This window comes from Alligator mississippiensis, chromosome 7, assembly GCF_030867095.1.
Source record: "Alligator mississippiensis isolate rAllMis1 chromosome 7, rAllMis1, whole genome shotgun sequence".
Lineage (NCBI taxonomy): Eukaryota > Metazoa > Chordata > Crocodylia > Alligatoridae > Alligator > Alligator mississippiensis.
The window spans coordinates 62,262,945-62,284,891 of record NC_081830.1 but is presented as its reverse complement, the minus strand read 5'-3'; the positions used below and the strand labels follow the sequence as shown (position 1 = coordinate 62,284,891).

The 21,947-nt window shown below is 41.8% G+C and overlaps 2 protein-coding genes across 6 annotated transcripts in view; one reads left to right on the top strand and one right to left on the bottom strand.

Annotated features, from left to right (window-relative positions):
• MED12L (mediator complex subunit 12L) overlaps positions 1-21,947 on the bottom strand; it is a 310,161-nt gene that overhangs the window by 173,553 nt on the left and 114,661 nt on the right. The window lies entirely within an intron of this gene.
• On the top strand, positions 269-19,887 carry P2RY14 (purinergic receptor P2Y14). Its single transcript, XM_006259178.4, has 2 exons — positions 269-463; positions 17,280-19,887. Exons 1-2 carry the CDS (start codon positions 428-430, stop codon positions 18,315-18,317), a joined length of 1,074 nt encoding a protein of 357 aa, XP_006259240.1. The 5' UTR covers positions 269-427; the 3' UTR covers positions 18,318-19,887.

The window sequence follows — 21,947 nt, the reverse complement described above, 5'->3', positions numbered from 1 at the left end:
AGATTTCACAGTATGTGGTAAGTAAAAGCAACTGCTTTTGTTTAAAAAAGCATTGGTCTCATAACTTATTCCAAATCATGCAGCAAGGATTTGTATTGTAATCCCCCTCTTTCTTTAGCTTTAAATTGACAACAGGAAAAAGATGGGAAGTGTTGCATTTAATTGCTTTTTCTGTCAAAGAATCTTAATTTTCTGCCTTTTAAGCTTATTTTTATAGTTTTATTTTTAATAATTACAGCTACTTTAGTGAATTGGCAGTTACATTTATTTGATTATACAAATATTCAAAAATGAAAAGGAACAGGAAGCCACCCAAGCCACTCACAAGCAATGGAATATAAATAGTTAGAAGGCAGCAATCAGGAACTATAGAGCAAATGAACAGGCTTGTATTTCCAATGATCAGTTGCATAGCATGCCCATCTAGATGAATACTATTCCAGCAGTGACTGAAAACATACAGGTAAGGAAATGTCCATACTTAAATATTTTAGGCTTATTTCCTAATATTCTCCTTTACCTTTTCTTTTCTTTTTTTCAAGTAGCATTTTTATTTAAATTTTAACAACATTAAAGATTAGTGAAGTTGTTTCCATGTTCTGAACAAGCAATATATTGGATTACTTCCATAAAATGCTTGTTAGACATGAAAGTATTAATTTACATGATCATTTGTAATTTTGAAATATTTTGCATCCCTTCAAATATTAACTTTTATGAATAAAGTGTGTCAGTACATAAAATATCTCTCTACATAAGTAAATGAGCCTACATTTCATACAGCAGCTATTTCTAATAATTACATAATGGAAAGTCAGAATCCTTATATATATACTTGGTGCGTTTCCAAGTGAAATATCTGAAATAAGCTCAATATTGGCTTAGAACTGAAACTGGTTCTAGGGGCACACAAAAAAGAATTGTCTAAACTTGTGAGGACCTTAAAAGGTACGTAGGAACACAGCGGTTGATACAGGTCTGTGTGGGGGATCTGGCCCTTTAAATCATGACTAACCTTGTAAAACATTCAGAAATAAGAATAAAAGTTTCCAGAAAATTATAATACCTGATGATCAGTAAAATGAGATAATACTGTTGTTTAAGGAGAATAAGCAAGATTGGATAGTAAACAAATGAAACTGCTACATCCAGGTAAGGTATATTCTATACTCCCCAAATAAAACACCACATTTTCTAAACTTTATTTAACAAGAAAACAGTTTTCAATAACAATTTCCCCTTCTTCTGGCCAGGTTTCCTGACCAGCTTTGCCCTCTGAGCAAAGAAAGGATCCATAATACCCTTAATGAGTTTTAAAAGTTGTGTCTGGAACATTTGTTTTAAAAGATCATCATACTAAATGAACCCTCTATGTTAAACAACGTAAGTAGCATGGTTACTCAATCTAAGACACGGTCTCCCTCCCACCTCCAGGGCAGTTGGTGGCACATACAGTGGGGGGAGTACACGGCTATAGTGTGTGGCTTGGGGAGAAAAGTAGGGAAAACTGCACCCCCCACCTCATTTAACTTCAGCCCCAGCCGCAGCCCCAACCCAGACAGTCCCAGAGCTACTACCACTGTTTCTGCATGGCTGGATAGGGGCAGGGAAAGGCAGAGCTGGGGCTGCTGGAACTAGACCTGGAACCAGAGCTACCACAGAAGATTAGTAGGAAGAGATTATGGTAATGGAGTGGGGACAGGCAGCAGGGGGGCAGGCACAAGTAGGGGGACAAATTAAGATACACCCCCCCCACACACACAAAAAATAATTACATTATGTATAGAGGGAATATTAAACACATTTATACATTTTCCATGTTTAGAATCTAATTATCAGGGTATCTTAAATTCAAAGTTGTCTTGGATTCAAGTAGCATAGTAACATATTCTCTATTGCCGACCCTGTTACAATGAAGTCCACCTACAATGAAGTCCACCTTTGTCATTCTAAGTATTACTCAGGCAAGCAATATGATTTTTTTAGTTAAGTTTTGTTTTCATTGAAAAATGTACTATTATTGCCCCCTGGAGGAAAAAGGAGAGAGTTTGCTTACATAAACAGATGAATAATTTTCCAGAATTGTCAAGTAGATACAGCTCCAACTGAAGTCCATGACAGCTGGAGGTGTTCAAGACCTCTCAAAATCATGCCCTTAAATCACTTAAGTGATTAGTTCTATCCCTTTGAATTCTATTTACAGGTAACAGAACTGTTCATAGTACTACCAGTAGTGGTTGAGATGCGCTGAATTTATAAGCTTGGAGACTGGTTTTGCAAACATATGGAATAAGAAACACATATGCACACAAACATTAAATCCCAGAGGAGTCAGATTCACATTCTCCTGGATTTCTGTATCATTGTTTTTAAGTGTTGACTGTGCTATGCACGCAGAGATATTTTTCCCTGCCCCAAATGTATTTATAAACAAGAAACTAAGGGAGACAACATAACTCTAATAAATCAATAAGTAGGTTGAAGGTCAAAACCAACTCCCTTACCATTTATTAGTTATGTTTCTAAAAGCCAGAAATTCAGGTAAAACCCATCAAAAACTGCGTTAAGGCGAGTTCAGGCCAGTGCTACCTCTACCTTCCATTAACAAAGCTCCAGCTAAAAAGAAAGACACAACAAGCAGCAAAATATGCATTTAAAGGGAAAAGTATATAGGAACATAGAGCTGTGGATTGGGTTGAATTTCCCACAAGACTGATGGGTTTAACCACTACCATTCATTCCCAATAACTACAAGAAATTTGAGCGTGTTTCCACACAAAACAGACAAATGCAAGGCCGCTGAGATATCCAAGCACTCCAGGTAGATGGCTGAGGGAAAGGAAGGAGACAGCTAACTCTGCCCCTCCAATTTTTCCTTTTAATTAGAGTACCTTGAAATACTCCTAATTTTAGTTAGCCACTCAGGTGAAAGGGGTAATAGTGCTATTACTGAGAGAACAGGAACAGTTTAAGTTTCTGTTTATCTTATTATTATTCTATTTGTCTTGCTAATTTTGTCCTTGACAAAAGCATTGGGATGCAAGGAAAGACATTAGATAATGCCTTTCTCAGTATTTTCTGAGCTTCATATTTCTAGAACACCACGGAGATTTATCTGGGGAGCTAGCAAGGGTGGTTCAGCGACAATTTCATTAAATATGTTGCTGTTGCAGTACAGTGCAATTCCCAATGCATAGGTTCACCATCACACATACCTCCTATCCCACTTCACTCGGACATTCTTAATAGGAATCTTAGTAGAAAGGCCAAGGTTTGAAAGAGCCAGGGAGAACAAACTACCTTCTCCCACTGAGAAGTGGTTTTTCCTGAAAAGCACAGCAGGATAGCACGGAAGTGTAGAATTGAAGCCATAAGAGGCTAGAAATAAATGTCGCCAAATGAAGCAGAGTAGCAGTGCTCAGTTATGTCCCAGCACAGCTGATCTTCTTCACTGCATGAAACGCACATTGTCCATTGACCTACAAGATCAGTGGGCAATGTGTTCCCCACTTTCAGAGATGCAACCCCAGCAATGTCTAGGGCACATCTCTGGAGGCAGGGAAAGCTGGGCAGGCACTCCCAAGGTTTGATGGGCCTAATTCTACATAGGAATTCATAGGGTGTACATAGGACCAAGCCCTGAGAGTGCCTGCCTGGAGTGTTGGAATATGTGGGCAGCTATGGACTACCTGTTCTCTCCCACCATAAAGCAAATAGACATCCACTGCAATAAAGTGGCACAAATTACTACTTTGTTGGAACCACAAATTTGAATGCATGTGGTGAGACAGGGAGTATGGGAATCTATTTACTTTCACTTTATAATGTAATTAAAATTTTGTGGCAGCACAAAGGCAACAAAAGACTGTGTCTGTTTCCACCCTATGGGCATCAGCCTAAGTATTGATTCAGCTCTTTTCGTAAGCAATTTAAGTCATGTTTGTATTGAACATTTTCCCCTATTAGCTCCAGCCTCATATGAATATGTTCCCCCATAGTGGGAATATCACTTTGACTTTTCTGATGTCTTTATTCGATTGACTGTTTATTTTTATTCTCATTTTTTATGGCCTAGAAATGAAGACAAACATGTGGAATGGCCAGCCAGTACAAACACACACAGTTTTAAATGGCTGAAATAGCACCCAGAACATTATTATGTATATTTTCACTCACTTGAGTATTAAAATGTAGATACTGCCTTATGGCAAAGGTTGATGTGAACAGAAAAAAAAATATGTGAATTCAGTCACTTGGCAAAAGAGCTGACAAAAAATTACTGATAGCTGCTGATAAGACGCAGTAAAAAAGACAAAGGTGATTTCAGAATTTATCTAAAAAAAGAAAGCACCCCTGAGCAAACTGGAAAACAAGTTACTGCTTCCCCTGTCCTGTCCTCATTCTGAAGAACATATCTATACTAGAAAAAAATTAAATCTGATAACTGTGTTCACACCATTTGCAATCTGGCTGGAGACAAGGCAGTTGTCATTTTAATTTATATATGGCTAAGTTACATATAAAATTTCTGTAGCTACATAAGTTCCTGTAGCTATATACACTACATAAAACATTTCTGTACCTATTGTGGAATTTGTATTGGGCACATCTTCTCATGAAATTCATGAGAGTTATTTTCAAAACCAAATGAGGCAAGGCAAGAAAGATGGGTGTAAAACAGAGGATTCCTCTCCTATCCAGTTAATAATGCATTTGGGTAGTGTTAAACTAACAAGCCTTTTCAAATTGCCTAGTGATGTCCTAGATTTGAGGACTGCTTTTTGGTGTCCCCAACTGGTCCTCGAAATGAACTTTTGTTTTGGTCCTGCTCGAACCCAGCCCAGAGCAAATATTCTCATAGTAGCAGTCAGTGTCCCATTGCATTTGCTGAGAGAATGTAGCATGATTTTGCCTCACACTTCATGGACAAGACTATAAAAAATAGCTTTGCACCAAGGCACAACTAATTAAGCTAGGACTAGTGCTGCCTGAACACAGCTATATTGCTTCTGGAAGTAGCTGCTACATACCAAACCAAAAGCAGCATAGCCTCATTTCTGAAACAGTGAGCCTTTAGCATACCTAATTAGCCCTTTCATAAGCCCATGCTAAGGCAATTACAATAGACAATTTGCCAAAAAGTCCTATATTAGTAGAACAGAGAAAGAGGTTTTCATTTAGCTTAAGTAGTACATGATTTTGAGAGGGATGATCTAAACTCTGTCCTAGCATCTTCTGAAACTTCTCATTAACCTAGGACACGCAGCTATGAAGTCCTACATGACCATGGACATGCTTCTGAATATGAAAGTGACTATTTAATGGAGGACTGAGTGCTCCTGATCAGTTTCTATGTTCCAGTTATAAAATGCATATAAGTACCTATATCTTGTAGTAGGATTACAACATCATTTGTAACTGTGGTGTGTTGGGGGGGTTTTGTTTGTTTGTTTGTTTCCTGAACTTCCCTTGCATTACAAGAAACCTTGCATACAAGAGAATATTTGGTAAGCTCTTGATACGCTGGTAGATTCATTTTGCCATTCAAAAACATTTCTATATTGTAGCAATTCTAACACTCAGTAATTGTACAGCATAGTCACTGATCAAGCAGTTGCACTGGATTCCAAAAATAATCTGTAAATGTCTTCTGTACTAGGGAACGTCTATGATAGTCAGGAGAAAAAAGCAAATGATAGGGGAAAAAAAACAAAACAATCTGGAAAAATGGGCAGCAAAAATAAATACGGTATTTCAATTCTTACAAAAAAAAATTAAAGGTTGCATCACTTCCCTGTTTATCAGCATAGATATTATTTGGTAGTCAGGAAAAGTGTTAAGAACTTTATGAACTTTGACAGGTTGCAGACTGCACAAAAAGTGTATGAGTGGTTTTGGAATCCATGTACAGTAAGGATAGGCATTTTAAGACAGAAGGAATATCAGTACTTTAAATATTGGAATTGCATAACTCTCCTTCCATACATTTTGGCAAGGCTACAAGCAACTCAAAGTATAGGCCATTTAAGCACTTAACCAAATCAAACTTTTGCATACTCAGCACATCAACTTAGCTTCTTTGTACAAAGGATTCATGGATATGGGGTGGATGCAATGGTGCAGTAGAACCCCTTTCTGATTCCTACTGCACAGAAGCAGCAGTGGCCTTTCTATTTCAGCAGTGCTGAAGGAGTCATTTGACTTCATATCTCATTACAGTCTATTTGATTCCTAGCAGATAGCTAAAGGCTTTTCACAGGTGTTAAACAGCCCCCTCAGCTTTTTAATGTTCTTGATGGTTCACTAGTGGTCCACTAATCAAGCTATCATTTCTTTGGTAAATTTGCTGTCTGTAAGCTACTCCCAGTCTCCCTTCTTCTCTTTCACAACCTTGCAGGCTGTTTTTAGCTCTTGGTGAAATCCTAGATTCCCTCCCCAACCCAATCCCCCTCCAATCAAATCCAGGTTTCAACAGCAACTAAGGTTTCTGCTTTTGTCTGAGCAACCAAATGCTGTTCCCAATTCACCTGTAAAAGGGTTAAAATTAGCTTTTGCCTGTGTAGGAAAGGGAAGGTAAGCAAGCTGAAGATTAGGCTCTTGTCTTTGTTCTATCCAGCCATAACTCTGAAAAAGTCTTCTTTTCTCTTCATTCTGCCTTCCCAAAAACAAAGTCTGCATCTTATCTGGGGTGTGTGGCTGCAAGAAAATACAAAGGAGTTCCCAAGTATAAATTAAAAACAACTCTCTCAAGTACAAGAATGACCCACTATTTTAACTTAAAGTATATGAACAAAGGCAAGGATAAAAGTAACAAGACAGCAGATTTACTACAGTGCCAGACAGACAGAGCCAGCCAGAGAGCCAGATTTCCCCATTTCAGATAACCTTAAATCATCATGCATCTCCAGTAGCATTTTGCCAAAGAATTGACAACACACTCAGCTAATTATTTAAAATTAAATAAAAACACATCTAAATTGCCTGATGCATAAGTTAAGTCCACAAAGAACCATTCTAAATTCAGTAGAGGGTTACTTTTTCACCCTTAAAATTAAATACGAAATATGTAGACGGTATTGAAAGCCCTTTAAATAGGGGAATTAAGAAGTTTTTGCTGCAGGTTCAGAAGCAGTTTGAACTAGCAGAAAGGAAAGACTTCATAACCCCCAAATACATTCAAGCTGGGCTCTATGCCCCATAAAGATGAGGTGGCCCTGGCCAGTGCTTTTAGCATTTCAGGGATATCAACTTTGCCACAAACTTTTCACCCAAAAACAAGGCACAGCATTAGCAGCTGCACTGAGACCCAAGAGACCCCATACTGGCAACTGGGGACCTAATCGGCAACCTAATCAGTGACCTAACAATCGAAGGGAAGCTGGGTGACAGTGACCACGAGCTGATCACCTTCACTATCCACCGTAAAGCTGGCAAGTCAGTCAGTAATAGAGAAGTTCTCGACTTCAGGAAAGCTGACTTTGACAGGCTAAGGAGGCTTTGTCAGAGAGGCCCTAAAAGGCCACAACCCAATGGAGAGGGGAGCTCTGGACAAGTGGCTGCTCCTCAAGGGAACAATCCTGGATGCGCAAGCAAAGTCCATCTCGTCTCGGAGAAAAGGCAGCAAAAGGGCACAGCAGCCCCCTTGGCTCTTCAGGGAACTAGCGGACCTTCTGCATCTTAAAAGGAAGACCTACAAAGGATAGAGGACTGGAACCGCCACCAAAGAGGAATACTCTGCTCTGGTCCAACCTGCAGAGAGCAAACCAGGAATGCCAAGGCTGCAATGGAACTCCAGCTAGCTACAAATATCAAGGACAATAAAAAGTCCTTTTTTAGATATGTGGGGAGCCAGAGGAAAAGCAAGGGCAACATTGGACCCCTACTAAACCAGATGGGGCAACTGACAACCGATGCCCAGGAAAAAGCGAACTTGCTAAATGGGTACTTTGCGTCAGTTTTTCACCAGTCCCATGGGACGGCCCCGCCCACTATGGGTCAGGGAGGCCCAGGTGAGGGAGATTCCTCGCCCTCCATCAAAGCTAATCTTGTGAAGGTACACCTGACAGGCTGGATACCTTCAAGTCACCTGGCCCTGATGGTTTACACCCAAGGGCACTTGGGGCATCATAGCTCAGCCCCTGGCATGGATCTTTGAGAGCTCTTGGCACTCTGGTGAAGTGCCCGATGATTGGAAGAGGGCCAATGTCATGCCTATCTTCAAGAAAAGGAGGAAAGTAGATCTGGCAAACTACAGGCCTATCAGCCTGACCTCTATCCTGGGGAAGGTCTTATGGATTCACAGATGTTAGGGTTGGAAGGGACCTCAACAGATCATCGAGTCTGACCTCCTGCATAGGCAGGAAAGAGTGCTGGGTTCAGACAACCCCAGCCAGATGCCCATCCAACCTCCTCTTGAAGACCCCCAGGGTAGGGGAGAGCACCACCTCCCTTGGGAGCCCATTCCAGATTTTGGCCACTCTGACTGTGAAGAAGTTCCTCCTAATGTCCAGTCTAAATCTGCTCTCTGCTAGCTTATGGCTATTATTTCTTGTGACCCCCAGGGGCACCTTGGTGAGTAGAGCCTCACCAATTCCCTTCTGCGCCCCCATGATTAATTTATAAGCAGCCACAAGGTCACCTTTCAACCTTCTCTTGCGGAGGCTAAAGAAGTCCAGATGCCCCAGTCTCTCCACGTAGGGCTTGGTCTGCCACCCCTTAACCATACGAGTGGCCCTTCTCTGGACCCTCTCCAAGTTATCCACATCCCTCTTGAAGTGTGGCACCCAAAAATGCATGCAGTATTCCAACTGCAGTCTGACCAGTCCCCAATAGAGGGGAAGTATCACCTCCTTGGTTTTATTTGTCATTCACCTACTGATGCATGATAAAGTGCAGTTAGCTTTTCTGATAACTTCATCATACTGACAACTCATGTTCATCTTGGAGTCCACTAGGACTCCAAGATCCCTTTCTGCTTCCGTGCTACCAAACAGGTCATTTCCTAGGCAGTAGGTGTGCTGGGCATTTTTCCTCCCTAGGTGCAGCACTTTGCATTTCTCCTTGTTAAACTGCACTCTATTGTTTTCTGCCCATTTGTTCAACCTGTCCAGGTCTGCCTGTAGTTGTTCCCTGCCCTCCGGTGTGTCCACTTCTTCCCACAGTTTTGTATCATCTGCAAACTTGGACAGAGTATACTTCACTCCCTCGTCCAAGTCACTGATGAAGACATTGAAGAGTATCGGTCCAAGGACCGAGCCCTCCTGTGGGATCCCACTGCCCACGTTCTTCCAGGTAGATACCGACCCATCCACCACCACTCTCTGGGTTCAACCCTCTAGCTAATTTGCCACCCACCGGACTGTGTAATCATCCAAGTCACAGTCTCTTAACTTGTTCACCAGTATGGGGTGGGATACCGTATCAAAGGCCTTCCTGAAGTCTAAGTAGATGATGTCAACCCCTACTCCTGCGTCCAGGTGTTTTGTAACCTGGGCATAAAAAGAGACTAGATTAGTCGGGCATGATCTACCTGCTACGAACTCGTGCTGGTTTCCCCTCAGCATAATTTTTCCTGCTGGGCTCTCAGATATAGGAGCCTTAATAATCTTTTCAGAGACTTTGCCAAGGATGGAGATGAGAGTGACTGGCCTATAGTTGCCTGGATCCTCCTTCCTCCCCTTCTTGAAAACGGGGACCACACTGGCCCTTTTCTAGTCCTCTGGGACCTGGCCTGTGCACCACGAGTATTCAAATATTCTTGCCAGTGGCTATGCAATGACATCAGCCAGTGCCTTCAGTACCCTCAGATGGAGCTCATCCAGGCCTGCCGACTTAAATGCATCCAGTTCTTCCAAGTGACTCTGCAATATCTCAGGGTCAACGCTTGGTAGTCCGGCGCCCTGCTGTTGTCTCTCTACAATCCCATTGTGAGACTTGTCTTGCCCTTCGTTTAGGAATACTGAGGCAAAGAACTCATTGAGGAGTTCAGCCTTGTCCCCCCTGTCTGTCACCAATTACTTTTGCCCATTCAGTAGCGGTCCTATTCCACCCTGGGCCTTTCTTTTACTCCCGATATATCTGAAAAACAATTTTTTGTTATCTTTAACTTGGGATGTCATCCTCAGCTCCATGGCAGCTTTGTCCTTTTTAACTGCCTCCCTACAACTGCGAGCTGAGGAGGTATACTCCTCTTTAGTAATCTCTCCCTGTTTCCACTGCTTATATGCCCCCTTTTTTGCCCTTAGGCTGCTCTGGATTTCTCTGGTCAGCCAGGTAAGCCTATTGGCCCCTTTCTCCCCTTTCCTCCGCATTGGGATCATCTCCCTCTGTGCCTGAAGGACAGTTTCCTTAAGGGACAGCCACCCTTCCTGGGCTCCCATCTCGCTACATCTTTTACTCTGCAGTGCATCATAGACAAAACGCCTGAGTTTGCTGAAGTCAGCCTTCCTAAAGTCTAGCACTTGCACCCTACTAGTTACCTTACCCACTCTATGCCTTATGATGAATTCTATTCTTTGCTGGTCACTGTCCCCCAGGTGACTGCTGATCTGTAGGTCCCCTACCATGTCATCCCCTGTTGCCAATACCAGGTCTAGTAAGGCATTCCCCCTAGTGGGGCCATGTACCTCCTGTGTCAGGCGGAGGTCCTGTACACAAGATAGGAACCTGGGTGAATGGTGGGAATTTGCTGTCTACATCTCCCAACAGATGTCAGGGCAGTTTAGGTCCCCCATGACTACCGCCTCCCTAGCCTTTATGGTCTCTGAGAGCTGCCTCAGGAGTTGGAAAAGATTATCAAGGAGGCCATCCTTAACAGACTAGCTGAAGGCAATATCCTGAGGGATACCCACCATGGGTTTGTTGTGGGTAGGTCTTGCTTGACCAATCTCATTTCCTTTTATGACCAGGTGACTTATCACCTGGACAAGGGGGAAGAGATCGATGTTGTATATCTTGACTTTAAGAAAGCCTTCGATTTGGTATCCCACGATCACCTCTTGGCTACACTGGCTAACTGCAGCCTCGACCTCACCACGATCCACTGGCTGGGGAATTGGCTCCGTGGTAGGACCCAGAGGGTGATGGTCAACAGGAACCAATCATCTTGGTGCACTGTGACAAGTGGGGTCCCTCAAGGCTCTGTCCTAGGGCCTATACTATTTAACATCTTCATCAATGATGTGGACATTGGTGTCAGAAGCGGACTGGCCAAGTTTGCTGATGACACCAAACTCTGGGGTAAAGCATCCACACCTGAGGACAGGAGGGTGATCCAGGCAGATCTTGACAGGCTCATGAAATGGGCGGATGAGAACCTGATGGTGTTTAACAACGAAAAATGCAAGGTTCTCCACCTTGGGAGGAAAAACCCGCAGCATGCTTATAGGCTCAGCAGTGCTATGCTGCTTAGCACTACAGATGAAAGGGACTTAGGGGTCATGATTGACCACAAGATGAACATAAGCCTTCAGTGTGATGCTGCGGCTAGTAAAGCAAGCAAAACACTGGCTTGCATCCACAGATGCTTCTGAAGCAAATCCCAAGACGTCATTCTCCCATTGTTCTTGGCCTTGGTGAAGCTGCAGCTGGAGTACTGCATCTAGTTTTGGGCTCCACAATTCAAAAAGGACACAGAGAAGCTTGAGAGGGTGCAGAGGAGAGCCACGCACATGATCACAGGTCAGGAAAACAGGCCTTATGATGAGAAGCTGAGAGCCATGGGACTCTTGAGCCTGGAAAAGCGCAGGCTGAGGGGTGATCTGGTAGCCACCTATAAGTTTATCAGGGGTGCTCATAAGGATCTGGGGGAACGTTTGTTCACCAGAGCGCCCCAAGGGATAACAAGATCGAATGGTCACAAACTCCACCGTGACTGATTCTGGCTGGACATAAGAAAGAACTTCTTTACTGTTCAAGCCCCCAAGGTTTGGAATAGACTGCTGCCAGAGGTGGCTCAAGCACCCACTTTGAATGCCTTCAAGATGCATTTGGATGCTTATCTTGCTGGGATCCTACAATCCCTGCTGACTTCCTGCCCCTGAGGGAGGGGGCTGGACTCGATGATCCTCCAGGGTCCCTTCCAGCCCAAATGTCAATGAAATCTATGAAGACCTATTTTCTTGGGTTTTAGTCAAAGATCAAGGGTAAAAAACGTTCTTGAGGAGAGATGAGATTTTTGGAGGAAAGAGAAATAACTGCATAGAAACCATTTTATTAGGGTGATGGTAGAAACTATCACTGCTGGGTCAATCCATTAGCTATTAACCTTAATTTCATTTTCAAAAAACTTGATAGGCATATGAGAAAGCCTAAAATAATATTTGCTATTTCTCATGTGTACATCCATGTGGTAAATAAATAGCTTAAATTTAATAACACTTTAAAAAAAGAAAGAATCACAGAGTTTTATAAGAAAATACTCAACACTTTCAACTTTAATTAACTTAGAAGTTTTATAAAATAATGACATTAGCAGAACACCTTTTTTTAAAGGGGGAGAGAAAAGAGTCACTGCCCTCTATGTGTTGCATCCAAAGGGAAAGTGTTAAAGTGTGGCTTAGCCAGACACCAAAAAGGAAAAATCTCCTCCGCATACACGTAGGGGGATAAATTTTAGGGGAGTGGGGAGAAGTACTCCCTTTCTATATGAAACCCACAGAGGGACACGGGTTACTGAGGATATATGCAATAACCCATATCCTTCTCTACAGCAGTTCCAGTGACTGAGGCTTTGAACCTATCTCTATAGAACTGGGGTAGGTAAAATATGGCCCGCGGACAGGCTTTGTCCAGCCTGCAGCAGATCCCTTGGTCCCACCTGGCCCAGGCATCATCTCATGATGGTGTGTCCTGCCACCCCCTGGTTAAGCAGGGCCGCCCTGAGCTACCCTGTGGTTCCTCTGCACTGCCTCCACTGCCCTGTGGGGCAGCATGGAGACAGCGGTGACAGCACAAGGCAGCCCAGTGCAGGCTCCACACAGCTGCTGCAGGAAGTGCAGGGCAGCGCTGGGTAGGGCGTTGCTTTCCCCCTGCACCGAGCACACTTCTGCCCTGCCAATGCTACTATTGCTGCAGCTGTTCAGAGTGAGCAGGCAAGTCTGCAGCAGGCAAAGGGTGGGTTGGGGCTGCACACAGGTCCCCACCAATACCGCAGGGCTGGGACCAGCAGCTGCCAATACCTGGGCTGCCTAGAAAGGCAATCCAGTGGAGAGCTGCCCCAGCCTCACTGTGTGCTCAGGGGCCGGCAGGGCACACCATGGGTGGGTGGTGTGGAGTAGACGCAGGGGCTGGGTCAGGACTGTGTGCACATCTGGCTGATTCACTCCTGCCAGGGCCAGTCTGGAGCAGGCACAGGGTGCGCTGGGGCTGCGCACTGCTGGCAGTGGTGGGGAAGCACCACAGGGCACACAGGCTCCGGGCTGTTGCGAGGCAGGCATGGGTGCTGACTCACTCAGGGGGGTGCATGTGGAGGGGCTCCCATGCACACCCCACCAAACCCACAAAATCTCCCCCGCAAACTTCACAACTATACTCTCCCCTACACACAATCACACACCCCACCAACACCACACCCACCCCCCCCACACATACTCATGGTCTCTAGAAGGAGCCCTGCTCACTACTACCTGCACACATTCCACTACAAACACCCCCAGCCACTCTCCCTCTCCATACACCCCATAAAACCCATACCCACCCACACATCCCCAAAAACACTCCCCACTAGCCCTCCCCATACCCACCCATGTCCACACACACCCCACATATACCCACACCCACCCGCAGCACCCAATATACAAGAGTAAGACTTCATTTTGAGCTATTATGCAATCACCTCTATATACATGATGCAAACCACACAAATCAGGACAAAAATCTTTTTAAAATAAAATTAAAATATGTTATTGTGGATGTTAGATTTTTAGTACTTTTTTCTGGTTCCAAGATGGCAAACCCCTTCCCAAAAGGGGTACTTCCAGGGCAAGGGTAGGGACTAACGGTGACAAAGGTCAGGGGTTAGGGGGTGGGACTTCCAGCACCAAGATGGTGACCAGGGGGTGGGGACTACCCTTGTGGCCCTTCACAGCTCACCAAAACTCCTGAAGCAGCCCTGTAGCTAAAATAATTGCCCACCCCTGCTGTAGAAACATTATGGAGATTTTGACATACTGACAATTTTTTTCTTGAAGAACGTCTATCACAGCTGGGAAAGATAATTGATCCAGGCAAACATGAATTGACTTTTGTATGACAAGTGAAAGGCATGTCTTGAATCTTCATCCCTCTCTTCAAAGATGTGTTAGAGGACAAATAAATGTTTCTACCAGCTCCAACTAACATTTTAAGTAAATGATATATTACAGTATGATGTAAAACTGTAATAGCTGTGGTTTTTCCCCCACTCTCAAATCTATGTACCCAGATTACCCAGGGGGAAAAATAGATCTTTTCCCCTTGGAATGGAAAGATCCCTAGAACAATGACACCCCAGTGAGTGACCATCCACAACTTATCAATCAAGACTGAGAAGAGTAAGGACATAGCAGGGATTCCAGCTGCCTTGCAGGTTCTGTCATATGTGACTTTTGATCCTCTTTCCTGTCATCCTTTCTTACTAGCATATCTGTGAACTATATAGCTGCTAAACACAAAATGAATTACTATAATCTTCCTCTAAGGCAGGCTCCCAGATTGGCCTCATGCTGTAGACAATGAATTAAAAAAAAAAAAAGTAGTAACTATTTGTAACATGTTGTTGAGATAGCAAACAACAGCCTGAAGCATCTGAGCAAAAGCCACTCCCTCAACTGACCCAAACTCTTTACTATCTGCTACTGAGTCTGGTATTGAGTCACATGCTGATGGTGAATGTCTTATCCACACAACAGCTCCTTTTACACAATATTAAAATATATTCTTCACACTTGATAAACAAATGTAAAAAGTTTATAATTTAAATGGAGAATATACAACACAAAGACTTGTTTTCTAATTCAGGAATGTTAAAACCTAAACAAATTGGTCTGATTTTCATAGATACTGATCAACCTCAACTCTCACTAATTTGAGAGAGAAATGTATATTCTGGAGTACCTCTGGAAATCAGGCAATATTTATTTAGGGGTGGTTTTTTTATTATTAACTAGGATTTGCACATTTTATACATCCCAACTTGAAATTATCATATTTCTTTTTTCCTTCCTAACTTTAGCAACTTCTTCCCAAATCCTAGTTGAATTAACCTGATTTCCTGTCCCATAAATTATCTCCAACTATTCACACTGTGACTATGTTCAAACAACAGCCTTACAGCTCACTTACAAATACAGTCACTTTTTAACAGGTATTAACACTTAACTAGAATCTATGCTTGGTTGTATCTAGGTACAGGGTTTGTATGTGCAAGTACATTTCTAGGAAAAGGTTTTACTGTGGCCTCTGGTATAAAAACTATGAGATGATGTTGCATATCAACCTGTTTCATTTCCCTTTAGTGTTAGTGAGGGTTCCAAGTCCAGTTGTGGGCTAGGGAGCCTTTACAACATCTCTCTAAATAAGGGATGATACAATATGCAAGTATAAAGCAAAATCCTCCTTTTCTATGAAAATTATGCATATAGTGTATTAAAATTACTGTGAGGCAGTATTTAAGTTCCAAACTTAACACCCCCCACCCGCCATGGTGGGAATCTGCTAATCCTGAACTTTAGATTAATTTCCATGACACTTCAAAACAAGACTATGGCAGCAAGCAATCTCCATTTTCCAAAAAAGACACCAGACTGCTTTATTTTTTTCCAACTAAGCCTGAGATTGCCAAATACAGCAGTAATATATCTGTTCTGAATGCCCTGAAGAGAATGATATGCCCTCATAAATTCTGTCAAAGCAGTAACATAGCAGGCAGGAGATGCAATTTCTTGGAGCCTACAGAGAGATCCTCTATTTCAGTTTGGGAAATCTGAGAAGACAGTCCTACCTTACACCTTATGCAGGTATACAAATGAGTCTCGTTATATTGTACTATTAACAAAGTTAGGGTCAACTAACAAAGTTTGGGTATACTAACTGCAAGCACAGCTTTCCTCAAATGGCATACAAAGGAGGTTGGCACAAATCTCATGCTCTTCACTATTTTAATAGCACTGGGTATACAATCATTTATTACAGAACATAAACTTTACACAGCTACAAGCGGATTCATTAGGCACCTGACTAAGCCTTGTATGCATACACCATGATCCAGAGGATCAATAGTTGCTTATCAAATATTTACATAAGCAATATCTCTTCTAGTAAGACAGTGTCAGCTATGGAATATTGGCCCTTAGAATTCAAAACTCCAGCACTTCATAATGGTACATATATTGACATTCAGTCATTCAGCTATACAGAATGTGCCCCAGTACACAGGTCATGTAACCATGAGAGATAGTGAGCAAGAATTCTTCCAAAAAGGACTATGGATCTGAATATACACACCAGCCTTCCCCTGTACCAGCACCAACCTTATTCCGAACCTTCACTGTTTTAAACAGAGTACCCCATCTAAACACTGGACGTCTTTTCTACGTAAGTCACTTCTGCAGAACAGAATTTTAATGGTTCTCCTGTGTCTGGAATCCTCCATGGCCACAAGGTGCAACATTGTGCTGCACAGAAAAAAAGAACTGAAATTCCAGTTCAAAAAAAATAAAAGTAACAATTCTGTTCTACTTATTGTATATACAATGTGCAGTTTGGATAAAGTCATGACATAAGATGCTGGGGAAGGAGAGAAAAAAAATTATTTGGCTGATTTTTTTATTTTATTTTTTTTTTAAAGGAAAGACCCTTCTCTATACAATAAATACTGTGGAGTTTTCTTTCTTCTATAAGATACCCAAAATAAAGAAAGTTAGGCCACTGTACAGAGAGCTCCCACAAAAAAAAAAAAAAAAACAAAACAAACCCACAAACATTTTGGATAACATGCCTCCTGACCAATTTCAGGACTGGGTATGTGCACACATTCACCAAAGAAAGGTTGAAGAATTTAGAAAAATAAATTGAAAAACAAAATAAGTGATGATTGTTTAGACGTAGGTAGTCATCCAGCATCACTGGGCAAATAGTTTTATTATGCACACTTGCTAGAAAAGTTACCATTTTGATTCTTGAAAAAAAATACTGATACTACAACAAACTATAATGATGTTAATCTTACAAATAATGGTAAGGAAAACGAGAACATGTCCATGGTATCTTCTTGGTAAATCTAATTTTCCTTCTGCTTTCAGGATCACGGATTGAAACATTCTGAAATGCTCAACTCAAGTGCAAATACTTCAGGCAACCACTGCACTTACAACGCAATAGTAACCAAGCAAGTCATCCCCCTTGCATACAGTTTCATTTTCATAGGAGGATTCCTGCTAAACGGCATAGCTGCATGGATTTTCCTGCACGTTTCTAGCAAAAAAAGCTTTATCGTCTATCTCAAGAACATTGTTGTTGCTGACCTCATCATGAGCCTGACTTTCCCTTTCAAAATTCTTGCTGATACAGAAATTGGGCCTTGGCAACTCAACGCCTTTGTGTGCCAATATTCAGCTGTTGTCTTTTACTTAAATATGTATATTGGAATAGCATTTTTTGGCCTCATTGGTTTTGATAGGTACTACAAAATTGTAAAGCCTGGGTTTACATCCTTTGTTCACACAGTAAATTACAGCAAGATTATCTCCATAGTCATATGGGTATTGCAAATGTTTTTAGCATTGCCCAATATTATGTTAACTAGCGAGTCTCCAAAACAGGGAAATCCTAAAAATTGTATGAGTCTCAAAAGTGAATTAGGTAAATACTGGCATGAGGCTTCAAACTATACTTGCCTAGGAATTTTTTGGATTGTGTTTTTTCTATTAACCATTTTTTACAGTTTGATATTAAGAAAAATATACAATTCCTACAAAAAGTTCAGGAGAAATTCAGAAGCAACCAGGAAAAAAACCAATCGTAACATATTCAGCATCATGTTCGTGTTTGTCATTTGCTTTGTCCCATATCATCTCTGTAGAATTCCATACACACTAAGCCAAACCGGATCAAAATATACCTGTCAGTCAAAAAGACCTCTGTTCTATGCAAAGGAATTCACTTTGTTACTGTCTGCTGCAAATGTATGCTTTGATCCTATTATTTATGTCTTTCTCTGTCAACCCTTTAGAGAAAAATTATATCAAAAACTGAATCTTAGGTTGGGAGCTACAGGTAACATAGAAAATTCTAGATCTAGAAGGTCAAACACATTTCGTGAAAGTATAAATATTACATAAATTCAGAGATCTCTTGTGATAATAATGTTGAAAAATAGCGAAGATAACATATGGTTAATAACTGAACTGAATAAATAAAAAGCATATGCAAGAACAAATAAGATTTCAATATAATAAGCAGTTCACATTTTATTTCCTACAACATACCATACATGTACTTATACTCTACTTCAATTTACTTCATTCTGTCATATGATAGAGTAAGTGATCTTTCTGTATTTAAGGAGGACAAAATAAAATTACTTGATTCGAATCCTGGAGCATGCCACATAAGTAGACAGAACTAAGAATAGACCAAGAAGCAGCTCTATCTTGTTAAACTCCTGGGAAGCCAACCAAGAGCATAAAAGAAAAAACACACCTAGCAGAATGCGACTGAGACCAGCTGAGTAGCTTAACTCAAGACCTGAGTATTCTCAGGTAGTGCTAACTTTGGCAGCAGCCAGTTTGGCAGAAGCCAGTAGGGCCAAGCCAAGCACTCAGGCCCTGGAAGGAAGAAAGTGCCCTGCATCAATCTAACAAAACAAAGACCTGAGAATGCCGAAAGGGGCGCCAACAAACATCAAGAGAGGGTGAAAGAAGAGACAAAGAATAAAAGGTGCAAAGCAGCTGAAATCCTTAAGGTTCCACCTAGAGCTTAGAGAACCCTTGTTAGGTTATGAGATGAGAGGCAATTTTAAAAGTTTATGATAATCTATTTGTAACTCTTACAGAAAAATCTTTATTCAATAAGAATTAAGCCACAGAGTTTTACAGGCTATTATACAAGCTGTAGCCTGTAAAAGAAAAAGTAAATCTTCTGTTTTTTGTCTTTCTAAAAAAGACACTTTAATTATATTCTACAGTACAGACACAAAACTATCTATCCTAAATATTACAGGACCATTCAATAAGTCTGTAGAAAAGTAAACTTTCTACTTACTTTCTACTTAGTCCATAATGCTCCAGGACTATTTTAGCAGACTGTTACAAACACTCTGGTCACCCAATTCACTTGAAATCATCACTGAAATTCTGTGAAAATGATCTCCAAGGGAAAACAGGCTGTGTTGCTTATGAGTTAGATTGAGAGCCTCAAATCTATCAAGTCCTGAGAGAATCATACCCCCATTCTACAGGCTGAGAAAACACAATTTGAGTCCAACCCAACAACTAGCTTCAAGCAGGCCTAGTACACAAATGTGATATACAGTAACATCTCAAACTGTCAACTAACATTGTTAATGTTATGCATAACTAAATTTTACAAGATATATAACATGCATGTCTTCATAACATACTGAAGATTTGCAAATAACTTTCTCTCTTGAATACCAAGTAGTGCATCAACATCTTCTGGTTACTCACAGCAAGATGGAAATGGAAGTCAAAAGGTGATTTGAAATGATTTTGTAAGGGAGAAACTAAATACTTAATCAGATTACCAGAGACTGAGTCAAAATATGACTATGCAGTGAAGCAACCCATATGGCACACAACAGGGTATGCACCAAAGAGATTGTACGCCAAGGCAGCTGTAACTTCACCAACCATTTCTTTGAAAGAAGTGAAGGGAAAATAAAACAAGCAATTTGTGTATTTGGAACAAATGATTTGGTATTTTAGGTCTGTGCCAGCATTATGTTAATTTTTTCATCTTTGTACAAAATTAACTAAAAGTTACCCACATTTAACATTTAAAACAGAAAGTGATGTTTATTTGTAATTTTCAAGATTGATCTTGTTTTCTTTTAAAATTTTACAGCAAAATTGAGTTAGTGAATGTAGTGTTCATATAAAGCGCCAAAACCAGGAAACTGAAATTGTTCATTCTACTTCATCAAAACTATAGCACTGGAAAACAAACAAGAGATGTTTCTAACATGGATACTGTCAAAATGCCTTACTGCTGTTCTGATAGGACAGTGTCTCATTGTGAAAGAGCAGTTCACAATCTCTATACATGATTAACTAAAATAGGGTGTCCTGTGACAAGTCTATGGGATTTATTAAAGATCAGTAAATAAATACACATTCACTGAATCCATGTTTGCCAAGATCATAATGAATCCCTGTTTTAACCTGCTTTGAGACTACAAACCCAGGGCAATGGCTATTTGTCACCATTAACCTATATATTATTTGAACCAGAGTACTAGAAAGTAAGCTACTAGCATTTCTTGAAAGCCGTTTGGTTTCCTGTATTTATTGTTTGAATTGGAAGTGGTCCTGCACCAAAATTACGTATCCAAAGGTCCCTTACCTTTAGAGAAATGTGCATCATAATCTTTTATCCAAACTGTTTTTAAAAAATTCCATAAAAGAATGTTCATTTCTATGGTTCCCAAAGATTTTCTTAACTTGTAGAAGTATCTGAAATGTAGATTCTCTCCTATTAGTAGTGGACAAAAATATTTGTCTGGCAGAAGTGGAAAAGGATTCAATTCCTATTTTACTGCTTTGCTATGGATTTTAGGAGAGACATGGCAAGAACACCCAACAACTTCCATAAATAGCTTCCTTATTTGCTACATAAAATTAAAACAATAGATAGCTGAGGAGAGTAATGACAATTTAAAATGAAAATCATCCCTAATTTGTATAACTTTATCTTTATTAGGGGTGCACTGATAGACATTTGGGGGGCCGATACCGATACCCAATTCTTAAGGAGGCATATCGGCCTATAGTGATCTGATTTCTGATACAGCTGAGTCCAGCTGGTAATGGTAAGTCTGTTGTGGTGAAAAGGAAGGGGAAGAGAAGGGCTGTACAGGGGCAGATCAACGCCCCTCCATGGTGAGGGAGGAAGTGGGGCTGGGGCTAGGATAGGCGCTGCCCAGCTGGGACGGGGCGGGGCAGGTGGCTCCTGCCGCTGCGCGCTGCTTGTCCAGTGGCTTCCACTGCTCGTCTGGGAGGGCACAGAGAGGAGCATGTGCCCCCAGATCTGCACAGGGAGGGCATGGCGAGATGCAGCTGTGGGCTGGCGCCAGAGGCCATGCTGCACTGTACTCAGGGTGGGTAGTGACAGCACGCTGCCTGATCCCAGCCCGCAGCTGCAGCCTGCCCCACACAGATTCTGGGGCACGTCCCATCCCTCGCCATAGCCTCCCAGATGAGCAGTGGGAGCCACCAGACAAGCGGCACAGAGCAGCGGGAGCTGCCTTTCTCCCCTGCCCCCCACACCCCACCGGATGAGCCACAGCTCCATCTCATGCCTGCCCCACCCTGGCTGGACAGCACCTACCCCAGCCCCAGCCCCACTCCCTCCCTCACCCCAGGAGGGATTGATCTGCCTCCCACCACATGCTTTCCCTCCACCCCTACCCTTTTACCACAAGACTTACCAGCTGGACTCAGTTGTATTGGAAATCAGATCAGTATCAGACAATGCGCCTCCTTATTGGTATCAGTCCCCAAAACATCTATCAGTGCACCCCTAATGATAAAGCAGAAGCCATCACAAAGCTGTAGTGGAAAACAGCAATGTCTCCATTAATATTCGATGGGTTATTAATGCTAACACTCTGATGTAGGGCTGCAAATTAGATTCATGATTTCTCCATCACTGAAAAAAGCAGAGATTTTCAGGAGCAGGAGCTAAACTCAGCAAGTGAGAACCCTTTTGCTAACATCAGTTTTATAGGCTCA